The sequence below is a fragment of the Typopeltis vanoorti genome, chromosome 17 (assembly GCF_054136105.1).
Source record: "Typopeltis vanoorti isolate ZY-2024b chromosome 17, IOZ_Tvanoo_1.0, whole genome shotgun sequence".
Classification (NCBI taxonomy): Eukaryota; Metazoa; Arthropoda; class Arachnida; order Uropygi; family Thelyphonidae; genus Typopeltis; species Typopeltis vanoorti.
This window is the reverse complement of record NC_143565.1, coordinates 37,163,623-37,178,058: the sequence shown is the minus strand read 5'-3', so window position 1 is coordinate 37,178,058 and position 14,436 is coordinate 37,163,623. Positions and strand designations below refer to the sequence as shown.

Below are 14,436 nucleotides of genomic sequence, written 5' to 3'. Positions count from 1 at the left end.
GGCCTCCGAAGAGAACCAACCAGTTTGAAACAGCTCTCAGGCAATGTACTAATAAAAGGCGAATATATAGACGCTTGGGCGGCGCCTATGTGTTTTACGTAGTCCACACTAAGACAACTCGAGATATTTTTCCCACTAGCTCTCTGGTCAACTTACGAAACATTCATAATTTCTACATTCGGATTTGAAGTAATGCTGAATCTTAAAATCCTACGCATTTTGCTTGTTAGTTCCCTAGTTTTTTTTTTTTTTTTGGTTTGCTGACTTAGATTAAAACTTTTCGGGATTTCTCATGAGTAATGCTGAATGCAGAGAGTAGGGGAATCAACTTAGAAAAAGTTTCAACGATCTAAATTAAGTTCCTGTGATCATACTTCTCATATAATCAGAATCGTGCCCTAAAGATCCTTGATATGGATCACATTTTGAGGAGAAAAAGCCAAAACATGTTTCGCTATGGATCAATCTCTGATAAATCTGTTTGGTTTCCATGAATTTACGAAAGGAACACTCAATAGATTGATTTGATTTATTCAACTTGAAACAAAAGCCTGGATAGTGTTTCACATATAAGCAAACCAGTTCTATTGAGAAGGATTAGGAATTTCTTCGTATACGTATAATGGTGTTTAGAGCAGCAGCATATTGGACACAACGTGATACAGAGATTATCTTAGAAATTTAATGACTCAAAATTGTGTTACGTAATAGTCAGTAAGCTGAAATATTTAGGGAAATATCTATTACTCTGATGACCTGCTCAAGAAGAGTAGTACATTACCTGTTTGTCCACAATAGGTTTGGAAAAAACAATATGAACTAACCAGGAAAGTGAGGAGTGATTTAAAAAGCGCACTTAGTAGTTGGAAGGGGATCAATTGTTCGATGCTGTCGGCACATTCTCCATCGATGAGTCTTTGGACTTCCAGGAGGTGTCACAAAAAAAAAAATCAGCTAATGCCTTTTTATTCCCGTATAGGGAGTAAGCGAGGCCATTTAACCCTTTCTAAGTTTTGGAGACTGAGTGGGCAGTTCAATCTCCACTGGCACCCAATCAAAGATAGCTTTGTTTGGCCCAAAGCTATCACTAATTAAATGGCATGCAGTGAACAGAGGAGGCTCAACAACTGCCGCCATCTCGTGGACCCTAACCCTAACACAATATATTTAATGTCTGAAATAACGTGGGTTTTACGAACGATTTTCTTGAGTGTATGAGACGAAAAACCTGAGTTTCCGGGAGAAAAAACCCGCTTGCCCGCCCAGAGATCGACTAACTCGGGAAACGGTCGATTAAGGGCTTAGAAAAATTTCCTCTAGTCGACGAGTAGATTTGAAACAAAGTCTTCCCTTGTGTTGTCAAGCGCCGTGTTGTGCAAACGCCACAACCACTGAGCTACACAGGCTCGGGGGTGCCCACATTTTTTTTTTTTAATAATAAACGTTTTCATTTAAATATAAAGAGCCAAGAAGCTTCATTTCGGCGATATAAACATTATTTAAATTAAGGGGGATATGAAATCCCGCATTGTTTTAAAACCGAATAAGAAACTCAAAGAGTGGAATCAGAGAGTTTGATGCCGAATATAGTAAACTATAAAAGTATCGGCGATTACTAGCGTGATCTAATGCATGTAGTCCTAGTACGTAGTAAAATCTCGGGCAACTCGCAGCAAAGGTGGTAAAGTTCTGATCGCTATTCTTGGTATTTTCCAATGTAAAAACACATTTCCTAGGAAATGTGTTTTTACATTATAGAAAATACCAAGTTTTCCTTATGTTTAATTAAATTAGTTTTGGATAAAGTGAGCTTATAAATGGTAACTGTATGTGAGTAATCGGGTTGGATTCATCTTCTTGTCGAGGTTGTTGACGTGGGTTTAAAGGTTTAGTGATGCTATGAGACGAATATCCGATATTTAAGAAGGTGCTTTTCAAGTAATTGAGTTCCGTTTGAAGGTCTTCTTCTGTTGAAGTAAGCTATCTTACACGATGGGCTAGAGTGGAAATGATGCCAAGTTTCTGTGGAGGGAAGTGATGCGAAGAGACATGCAAGTATCTGTCAGTGTGAGTGGTTTTTCGAAAAATCGAAAACTTAAGACAGTCTGGCAATCCACTGATCTTTAAATCCAAGAAGGGGAGTATGCCGTTAATCTCTAGTTCTGATGAATTTGATGTTCTGGTGTTGATTATTTAAATGATCTAGAGTCTAGACAATATTCCCAGATAAGGAAGACGTCATCTATGTATCGTAACCACAGTTCAAGTTTTAATGTAGCGATAGAAATAGCTCTCTCTTCGAAATCTTTGAAAAAAAATATTAGCTAAGACCGGCGATAAAGAGCTGCCCATGGCTCAGCCGCTGGCTTGTTTACATATTTTTCCTTCGTAGCAGAAATAGCCGGAGTTAATGCAGTGCGTTAGTAGAGCAAACATTTTCTTGGAAACCTTGTTCTTAAGAAGAGTCAGAACTTCGTCTGTTGGCACATTCGTAAAATGCGAGACAATGTTAAAGTTCACCTTTCTGTCAGTCTTTGAGATTTAAATTTTTTATTTAAATTTTATAGATGAACGTCGTTGCTGTACCTCTTTCCTCATCAATAGAGAAAATCACGGATCAGTTCCGCTCTGATTTATCTATTATCCCCATTTATCTGCCCACAACAACTTTTATTTGTTATCCCCATTTATCTGTCCGCAATCATTAAGCTCGGCCCACAACAACGTTTATCTTTCATCCCCATTATTCTGACCACGATAAACTACGACTACACTCTGGTTCGAAACACGACATCCAGGTTAGTTTAGGTTAGGTTAGGTTAGTTTATAATAATTTCTAATTTCACTGAGTGCAAAAGTACTTTCCTTACTTTTTCATTATAAACTAACCTAACCTAACCTAAGCTGTTATAATTTCTATTGAGAATGAAAACCTATATACAAAACCTATAAACATGTTTTTATTACATTTACCAGACTCCTCTAGGCATTATTCACTTTAATCGGTAATTATTAATAATAACCGGATTTATCACTTTAACCGTAATATATATATATATATATATATAGTACATTACTATCTTGGTTGGGCTAATGTTATTACTTTTTTAAAAAAAAATTGATTCTTTTTAATATTTATTCATTTGTCTTTATTATTTATTATATAATTCTTGCTGAAAACTCTTCTGTAGAAGTTTGCAGAGCAGATACACTAACCACTCAGCAACCAACCTGATAAATAAATCAGGACTTTGGAAAAAAAAATGAAGTGATATGGGGTAGCATACATTGTAATAATAGTCATTTCCAACTTAGCGATGTACAAATTATTGATTACAGTTATATCTGATTATTATCAATCAAATATTACAAGCAACAAATATTTATGTGTTGCTTAAAAAATAATTCTAAGAAAAGTACGAAGTTGTGAATCGTAAGGTTATTTTTCTGAGCATATTTTTTACTTGAAAACTTTGCCTAAAAGTGTGTCAAAACACTTTCATAGATAGTGGTGCTCAATGTCGTTTCTCTTTCGAAATATTTGTTTCATTTTTGTAAACATAGTCTCGTATACGTATAAGCATATTCTCCAAACTTATAAAGTTCTGCTTGTTAAATATTCTTCTGCTATGGTAATATCATTCTCGAGCCATAACTATAGTATTTCTTTAAAATTCTATTCAATTTTGTAGGTTTTTATGCATTTCTTTAATGTGTTTATTCTTGGCAGGTCGAGTAAAAGTTGCTTGCAGTATCGACACTATCAGGGTCATAAATTGGGCCCATCTAATCTAGATCTCATAACTCAACTTTTAACTTTTATTTGATCGACTTATGGCAATATGCAAATGAAGTCTGGTTAAGCCCGACTATTAATTGAGAAGAATATTGTTCTATTATTTAAATTAAGGGGATATTAATTCCCACATTGTTTCAAAACCGAATAAGAAATTATAAGATTGGAATCAGACAGTTTCATGCCGAATAAAGTAAACTATAAAAATATCGGCGATTACTAGAGTGAGCTAATGCAAGTAGTCCTAGTACGTAGTACAATCTTGGGCAACTCGTTGGAAAGGTGGGTAAAGTTCTGATTGCTATTCTTGGTATTTTCCATAATGTAAAAACATATTTCCTAGGAAATGTATGCTGTTATTACATTATGGTGGGAGGTCCCTACCCAGACCGGTTTCAGCCTTTTTTGAGGCTTCATCAGTGAGTAGCTAGACCAAAAGATTTGAATAGGGTTCTATTAATTTCGTTAACTCTGTTCTGCAGGAGATCCCCCTCCCCGCCAAACTACTTGAGTCATGCATGAGTTCGTAGTAATTATAACGTGTGTCCTTCATGAATAGGAAAGCCATTTAGAGAGAAGTGTATTAAGAACGGGAATGTGTTACAGTCATGCATGGCGAAAACAGTTATGAATTAAATACTCATTGGCTTAGTTATTTCACTGGTAGAGCCTCTGCTGATAACGGCTCAGTTAAGTAATTTTGAGCGCGGTTAGTAGTTGGAATGGAGTTAATCGTTCGATGCTATTGGCACACTCTCCCTCGATGAGTCTTTGGACTCCTTGGTGGTGTCAAATAATAATAATAATAATAATAATAATAATAATAATAACGATGTTAAGCCTATCAAATTCTAGTTTGAGCCAATAACAAGTTGTCAATTTCCATCAGTCTTCGTCTGCAAAAGAAAGGAAACGAGCTTTACCGTGGTCACATGATAACAATAAATTAATTAATAATTAGCGTAAAATCTTTTGAATGATGGTATTAATTTGTGCAAATTTAAAAACTCCATCAACCTCACAAGAACCAGATCATTTTCTGGAACCGACATCGACAGCGACCACAATATGGTCATTACAACTGATAATATGAAAATGAGAGAACTATTACATACAAAATCAACTCGTAAAAGATATAATATAAAAAATTAAAAGATCCCAAATAAATATATTATATAAATACAAATTAAAACAAATTTTTGACATAAGCTTCAAAAAATATAATAATATCGAATCTAAAACCAAATACTTCTCACAAAATATAACTCAGACAGCTGAAGAAATTCTTGAATACAAAAGGAAGGTCATAAACCAGATAACCAAAAATATTTTGGACCTATGCAACGGAAGAAGAAATTTGAAAACTCATATTACTAGCGGTGATAATAGAGAACAATATAAAAATATTACTAAGATTATTAAAAAAAGCAATCAAACATCCTAGAAACTTATGGATACTAGATGAATGCAAAAATACAGAAGAGGAATTAACTAAAAAATCCTAAAAGTGCTTATCAAATTATCAATACGTTAATCAAACTTCTACTGCAATTAATTGGATCATAGAAGATGAAGATGGAATTCCTATCACAGATAACCAGAAAATAGTTGATAGATGGAAATATTACGCAACCAAGCTTTTTTAAAATAACCCTCAACTTACTGATTGGACGGAATTTTCCCAGGAGGTTCGGAAGAAGGACATTATCCGATATTAAAAGAAGTCATTGCAGCAGTTAGTTCCTCAAAAATTGGAAAATCACTGGGAATTGATAGTGTTACAATGGAACTGATATGCGAAGGAGGTGACATCATCATAAACACCTTGCTAAATTTATTCCAGGACGTATGGAACACAGAGACTTGGCCTTCTGATTGGCGGACTTCTGTCCTTGTACATATTCCTAAAAAGGGAAACAGCAATAAATGTAGCGACTATAGACCAATAAGCCTTAATAATCATCCAAGTAAAATCCTGTTAAAAATATTATTGTCAAGATTCAAAAAAAAAATTGAAAGCAGAATGTCAGATGAACAAGCGGGTTTCCGGAAGTCCAGAAGTTCAATCGACCACATTTTTAAAATAGACAATACTCGGTGAAAAATACATAGAATATATCAAATTAATCTGTCACAACTTTTTAAACCTTGAAAAAGCTTTTGTCTCAATATGGCACGAGGCATTATGGAAAATGTTAGAACATTATGGTATTGACAACAAAATCATTAGGATTATTAAATCTCTTTATTCATCATCTGATATGAGAATTGAAATTAAAAATTACAGCAGCGAACCGTTCCGGGCAGAACGGGGGTAATACAGGGATTCAGCTTGTCCCCTCTTTTTTTAATTTTTTCTGGAATATGTCATAGATGAAGCTCTTCATGAATATGACACTGGAATAGTAGTTGGAGGACTAAGAATAAATAAAATACGTCTCGCTGACGATATCGATCTTCTGACAGAAAGTGAAGAAGAATTACAAGAGATAACCAGCCGCGTTTTCGGAACATTAAAAAAATATGGATTATACATAAAGATACAAAAACAACGATAACCTCAAAATCAGACATTGAACTCTTAAAGATACAAATTGGCAATAACAAAATTGAGAATGTAAACAAGTTTACATATCTAGGAAGCACGTTCAGTCAAGATGGCCGCTCAATACCGAATTGCTAAGGCAACCGTGGCCCTACAGAAGTTGAAACCATTGTGGGGAGATAACAGAATGGCAATCACAACCAGACTAAGACTAATTCACACCTTGGTGAATTCTATCCTCTTGTATGGTTGTGAGGCCTAGACTTTATTGAGGGAAGATGAGAGCAGACTTCTATCTTTTGAAATGAAAACTTACATAAGACTTTTGATAATTCCCTGCTCCGCACACGAAACCAATGAAAATGTCCGAAAACTGATTGACTCAATAGATGGCAGAAAAATGGAAAATATTCTGACAGTAATCAGAAGAAGATAGATAAAATAGTTCGGACATGTGGAGAGGGCTAATGGCATTCCAAAGCAAGCACTGGAAGGAATCGTTCCGGGATCAATGATTGGGGACCGACCTAGATTAAAATCGACTGATAACTTAATAAAATGAACAAATTCCTCCCTTTCTCAACTGACATCAAGAACAAGAGACCGAGATGATTGAAGGAGGTTTACAAAGAATATCACCGACCAGCCATGAGTGGCCCAACGGTCTATTTGGGACTACGGGAGAGAAAGAAGATTAATTTGTGCGTGCGTAGTGGATGTGTTTTGGATATTCTTTACTTACCCCCTACTTTTTCATAGGCCGGGTCACGTCATCATCTCGCTGGTGTTGTGCTGACCTTGTCTATCTCTGTTGGCTCAGTTGTTGCCTTTTCTTCCATTGGTGGTGGTGGTAACGTGGAAGGAACTGAGGGGGGAACACTGTCTTCAGCCGATGTTGTGGCCATGGGTAGATGTTATGTTATGGCTGAGAATGAAGCAATTGCTCCCGCTGATGTTGTGGCTGAGGAGCGATTCTTAATTTTCCCCAAGACTACCTGTGAAAAAGAGTTCTTCCAGCTGGTGGTAGGAGCCACACCGCAGACACTGTCTCTCTACCTCGGGGTAGTTTCTCATGACACGCGACGTGCCGATGGTGACAAGGTTGGGCACTGGTTGACGCATGTCCATAATGCAAGTTACCTCGCCGAAGTACCAAGCGGGGTCCTCCGTAGAGAAGCTCTACTTGATGTTAGAAACTTCCCCCCATTTGCTGGAGGTCTTAATCAGTACATCTTCCCCGGCTTCAAGATATTCCATGGGGAAGCGCTCAATTCTCAGCTGTCTCACTTGTGACCCCAACATGGTGGGGGTCACTTGCTTCCCCTGGACGGTGAAATCCTGTAGATGTACGTCTCTCGAAACAGTTGTTTTGATGACAACAAGGAATCTCCTTCACCGTAGGGGGTGAAGGAGTAAACGTTGTCTGCTGCTATAAGCACCTCTAATACTTTTGTGAGGATTCTGGGTTCCCCAAACCCTGGAATCTCCATTCCTAGCGACCTTGTTCTGGCGGGGGAGAGAGGGGAGCATTTTACTTATTTTAGTCTCTGCGTCTAGAAATAAAAGAGAAAAACATTTTCGATCTATACTCGGATTGCACTCTAGTATTCAGTGACGTCATTGAGGAATGGACAACGCTTATATGCACACGTTCTCTACAAGCACGAAGAAACTGAGAACGATCTGCTTTTTGTGTACATTTTTACAAAATACTAAGTACGTATGTTGTCGGTTTACATCAGGGATCAGAAATTTCGAACTTTTGTAAATAAAAGGGGATTTAAGGATATATTTCTCATTAAGGAATTTTCTGTGAAAGAGGTTGCTTGCAGAATTACTATTAAACTGAATTTTGAAACGAATTTTCATATGAATGTGAGTAATAGAGTAGGAAGCTATTCGAAATGTATGAAAGAAGATGGGTGATGAAAGGAAAGGAAAAAAGCGAAGCAGAACAAACAATTATAGATTGATATTTGGAAAACAGTAACTATCATGATAATATTAGCAAATTAATTAAGAAACCCCTGCGTAATGTGAATATTTTACTGTATTGAAGTTTGAAATTCGAACAATAAATTCCACGAGTTATCGACCGCTGGAAGAATATCTCTATGCGGAAAGCAGACCTCAAATTAAAAATTCAAACATTATGATCGAACCTCACCATTACCCAATCAAGAAGTGTACAAGTTACGATTTCCTCTGTAGATATCACACCGAGCCATCCGTTATTAACACCACTCCGCCAAAACCGGATTATCCTTTCTAGCCCCTGTCCGCCATACGCTAATATTTCTGTCTTCAATGAAAACTCAAAGACACAACATCAGCGACCTATACTCGGATTGCACTCTAGTACTCAGTGACGTAATTGAGGAATGGACAACGCTTATAGGCACACGTTCTCTACAAGCATCGAGAAACTGAGTACGATCTGCGTTTTGTGTACATTTTATATAATACTAAGTACGTATGTTGTAGGTTTACATCAGGGATCAGAAATTTCGAACTTTTGTAAATAAAAGGGGATTTAAGGATATATTTCTCATTAAGGAATTTTCTGTGAAAGAGGTTTCTTGCAGAATTATTATTAAACTGAATTTGGAACGAATTTTCATATGAATGTGAGTAATAGAGTAGGAATATTACACCTGTTTTTATAGACAGGCCATCAGACAATAAACCGCCATCACTTATTTCTGTGTTCGGAACGAAAGGTTCACCTTGGTAATCGAAATGTATGAAAGAAGATAGGTGATGAAACGAAAGGAAAAAGGTGAAGCAGAACAAACAATTATTGATTCATATTTGGAAAACAGTAACTATTATGAGAATATTAGATAATGTACCAAGAAACCCCTACGTAATGTGAATATTTTAGTGTATTGAAGTTTGAAATTCGAACTATAAATTACAAGAGTTGTCGACGAATGGAAGAATATCTCTATGGGGTAAGCAGACCTCGTATTAAAAATTCAAACATTATGATCGAACCTCACTATTACCCAATTAAGAAGTGTGCAAGTTACGATTCCCTCTGCAGATGTCACACCGAACCACCCGTTATTAACTCCACCCGACCAAAACCGAATTATCCTTTCTAGCTCCTGTGCGCCATTCGGTAATATTTATGTTTGTAATGATAAATGCAATGGCACAACATTACTTACATTAGCGATCTGTACTCGGATTGCGCTCTAGTACTCAATGACCTCTTTGAAGAATGGGCAATGCTGACATGCACAGATTCTCTGTAAAGATTAAGAAAACATGGACAAACTTTTTGTGGATATTTTACGTGAAATTAAAAAATTACATTGAAGGTTCGTTTCACAGAACAGAGATTTCGAATTTTAGTTAATAGGAAAGAATTCAAGGATATTTTTGTCTTTAGTGAATTTATCTGGAAAAGATGTTTACGAAATTACTAAAATTGAAACGAATCTTCATATGAATGTGAGTATTAGAAGGGGAAGAGAATAACATGGTTTCGTAGAGGTGACGTCCGACAATAAACCTCCAACTCTTATTCCTGTGTTCTGTACGAAAATTTCAACTCGATTTTCGAAAGTCACGAAAAGAAGGGTAATGAACGGAATCGAAGAAACCGAAGGGGAAGAAAGAAATGGAGATTCATTTTTGGAAAACCGTAACTATCGTGAAAATGGTCGGAATTGTACCAAGAAACCCTTTCGTAATGTGAAATTTTGATTGTATTGAAGTTCGAAATTCAAACAATAAGTTACACTAGTTGTAGACGCCTGGAAGAATATCTGTGTATAAAGAGCAGACCTCGAATTAAAAATTCAAAGTTTATTACCAAACCTCACCTGTGACGAAATAGAGAAGTGGGCAATTTTCGATTCCATCCCCAAATATCACACCGAGCCATCCGTTATTAACACCACTCCCCCAAAACCGGATTATCCTTTCTAGCCCCTGTCCGCCATTAGAAAACTCAAAGACACAACATTAGCGATCTATACTAGGATTGCGCTCTAGTACTCAGTGACGTCACTGAGGAATGGACAGCGCTTATATGCACACGTTCTCTAAAAGCACCGAGAAACTGAGGCCGATCTGCTTTCTGTGTACATTTTTACCTAAAACTAAGGACGTATGTTTTAGGTTTACAGCAGGGATCAGAGATTTCGAACGTTTGTAAATAAAAGGGGATTTAAGGATACATTTCTCATTAAGGAATTTTCTGTGAAAGAGGTTGCTTGCAGGATTACTATTAAACTGAATTTTGACACGAAATTTCATATGAATGTGAGTAATAGAGTAGGAAGATTAAACCTGGTTTCATAGGCAGGTCACCAGACAATAAACCGCCATCACATATTTCTGTGTACTGAAAGAAAGGTTGAACTTGCTATTCGAAATGTATGAAAGAAAATGGGTGATGAAAAGAAAGTAAAAAAGCGAAGCAGAACCAAAAATTATAGTTTAATATTTGGAAAACAGTAACTATCATGAGAATATTAGCAAATGTACCAAGAATCCCCAACGTAATGTGAAATTTTTAGTGTATTCAAGTTTGAAATTCGAATAATAAATTCCACGAGTTGTGGACGTATGGAAGAATATCTCTATGGGAAAAGCAGACCTCGATTTAAAATTTCAAACATTAGGATCGAACGTCACCATTACCAATTAAGAAGTTTGCAAGTTACGATTCCCTCTGCAGATGTCACACCGAGCCATCCGCTATTAACTCCACCCCCCCAAAACCGAATTATCCTTTCTAGCCCCTGTCCGCCATTCGCTAATATTAGTGTCTTCAATGAAAACTCAAAGACACAACATCAGCGATCTATACTCGGATTGCGCTCTAGTATTCATGACGTCAATGAGGAATGGACAGCAATTATATACACACGTTCTCTACAAGCACCGAGAAACGGAGGACAAACTGCTTTTTGTGTACATTTTTACATAATACTAAGAACGAATATGGTAGGTTTACCTCAGGGATCAGAGATTTCGAACGTTTGTAAGTAAAAGGGGATTTAAGGATATATTTCTCATTAAGGAATTTTCTGTGAAAGAGATTGCTTGCAGAATTACAATTAAACTGAATTTTGAAACGAATTTTCATATGAATGTGAGTAATAGAGTAGGAAGATTACACCTTGTTTCACATACAGGTCACAGACAAAAAACCGCCATCACATATTTCTGTGTACTGAAAGAAAGGTTGAACTTGCTATTCGAAATGTATGAAAGAAGATGGGTGATGAAAGGAAAGGAAAAAGCGATGCGGAACAAACAATTATAGATTCATATTTGGAAAACAGTAACTATCATGAGAATATTAGCAAATGTACCATGAAACCCGTACGTAATGTGAATATTTTAGTGTATTGAAGTTTGAAATTCGAACAATAAATCCTCGAATTAACATTTCAAACATTGTGATCGAACCTAACCTATTATTCAATCAAGAAGTATGCAAGTTACAATTCCCTCTGCAGATATCACATCGAACCACCCGTTTTTATCTCCACCCCCCTCCCCGAACCGAATTATCCTTTCTAGCTCCTGTTCGCCATTCGCTAATATTTGTGTTTGCAATGATAAACGCAATGGCACAACATTAGCGATCTGTACTCGGATTGCGCTCTAGTACTCAATGACCTCTTTGAAGAATGGGCAATGCTGACATGCACAGATTGTCTATAAAGATTAAGAAAACGTGGATAAACCTTTTTTGTGGATATTTTACGTGAAATTAAAAAATTCCGTTGAAGGTTCGTTTCACAGAACAGAGATTTCGAATTTTAGTTAATAGGAAAGAATTCAACGATATTTTTGTCTTTAGTGAATTTATCTGGAAAAGATTTTGTTTAGGAAATTAGTAAAACTGAAACGATCCTTCATATGAATGTGAGTATTAGAAGGGGAAGAGAATAACATGGTTTCGTAGAGGTGACGTCCAACAATAAACCTGCAACTCTTATTCCTGAGTTCTGCACGAAATTTTCAACTCGATTTTCGAAAGTTACGAAAAGAAGCGTACTGAACGGAATCGAAGAAACCGAAGGGGAAGAAAGAAATGGAGATTCATTTTTGGAAAACCGTAACTATCGTCAGAATGGTTGGAATTGTACCAAGAAACCCTTTCGTAATGTGATTTTGATTTGTATTGAAGTTCGAAATTCAAACAATAAGTTACACTAGTTGTAGACGCCTGGAAGAATATCTGTGTATAAAGAGCAGACCTCGAATTAAAAATTCAAAGTTTATTACCAAACCTCACCTGTGACGAAATACAGAAGTGTGCAATTTTCGATTCCATCCCCAAATATCACACCGAGCCATCCGTTATTAACACCACTCCCCCAAAACCGGATTATCCTTTCTAGCCCCTGTCCGCCATTCGCTAAAATTTGTGTCTTCAATGAAAACTCAAAGACACAACATTAGCGATCTATACTAGGATTGCGCTCTAGTACTCAGTGATGTCATTGAGAAATGGACAGCGCTTATATGCACACGTTCTCTAAAAGCACCGAGAAACTGAGGCCGATCTGCTTTTTGTGTACATTTTTACCTAAAACTAAGGACGTATATTTTAGGTTTACAGCAGGGATCAGAGATTTCGAACCTTTGTAAATAAAAGGGGATTTAAGGATATATTTCTCATTAAGGAATTTTCTGTGAAAGAGGTTGCTTGCAGAATTACTATTAAACTGAATTTTGACACGAAATTTCATATGAATGTGAGTAATAGAGTAGGAAGATTAAACCTGGTTTTATAGGCAGGTCACCAGCCAATAAATCGCCATCACATATTTCTGTGTACTGAAAGGAAGGCTGAACTTGCTATTCGAAACGTATGAAAGAAGATGGGTGATGAAAGGAAAGTAAAAAAGCGAAGCAGAACCAAAAATTATAGATTCATATTAGGAAAACAGTAACTATCATGAGAATATTAGCAAATGCAGCCAGAAACCCATACGTAATGTGAATTTTTAGGGTATTGAAGTTTGAAATTCGAACAATAAATTCCACGAGTTGTCGACGCATGGAAGAATATCTCTATGGGGAAAGCAGACCTCGAATTAAAAATTCAAAAATTATGATCGAACCTCACCATTACCCAATTAAGAAGTGGGCAAGTTACGATTCCCTCTTCAGATGTCACACCGAGCCATCCGTTATTAACACCACTCCCCCAAAACCGGATTATCCTTTCTAGCCCCTGTCCGCCATTCGCTAATATTTGTGTCTTCAATGAAAACTCAAAGACACAACATCAGCGATCTATACTCGGATTGCGCTCTAGTACTCAGTGACGTCATTGAGGAATGGACGCTTATATGCACACTTTCTCTAAAAGCACCGAGAAACTGAGGACGATCTGCTTTTTGTGTACATTTTTACCTAAAACTAAGGACGTATGTTTTAGGTTTACAGCAGGGATCAGAGATTTCGAACCTTTGTAAATAAAAGGGGATTTAAGGATATATTTCTCATTAAGGAATTTTCTGTGAAAGAGGTTGCTTACAGAATTACTATTAAACTGAATTTTGAAACGAATTTTCATATGAATGTGAGTAATAGAGTAGGAAGATTACACCTGGTTTCACATACAGGTCACCAGACAAAAAACCGCCATCACATATTTCTGTGTACTGAAAGAAAGGTTGAACTTGCTATTCGAAATGTATAAAAGAAGATGGGTGATGAAAGGAAAGAAAAAAGCGATGCGGAACAAACAATTATAGATTCATATTTGGAAAACAGTAACTATCATGAGAATATTAGCAAATGTACCATGAAACCCGTACGTAATGTGAATTTTTTAGTGTATTGAAGTTTGAAATTCGAACAATAAATCCTCGAATTAACATTTCAAACATTGTGATCGAACCTAACCTATTATTCAATCAAGAAGTATGCAAGTTACAATTCGCTCTGCAGATATCACATCGAACCACCCGTTTTTATCTTCACCCCCCTCCCCGAACCGAATTATCCTTTCTAGCTCCTGTTCGCCATTCGCTAATATTTGTGTTTGCAATGATAAACGCAATGGCACAACATTAGCGATCTGTACTCGGATTGCGCTCTAGTACTCAATGAC

At 36.6% G+C, this 14,436-nt stretch overlaps 1 protein-coding gene across 1 annotated transcript in view; it reads right to left on the bottom strand.

The window, feature by feature from the left end:
- LOC150097298 (F-box only protein 39-like) overlaps window positions 1-7,246 on the bottom strand; it is a 39,217-nt gene extending 31,971 nt beyond the window's left edge. The window contains exon 1 of the mRNA XM_090407638.1: window positions 7,139-7,246. Coding sequence (XP_090263764.1) covers window positions 7,139-7,246 — 108 coding nt within the window. The remainder of the gene's footprint in view (window positions 1-7,138) is intronic.
- Between the last annotated feature and the right edge of the window lie 7,190 nt (window positions 7,247-14,436).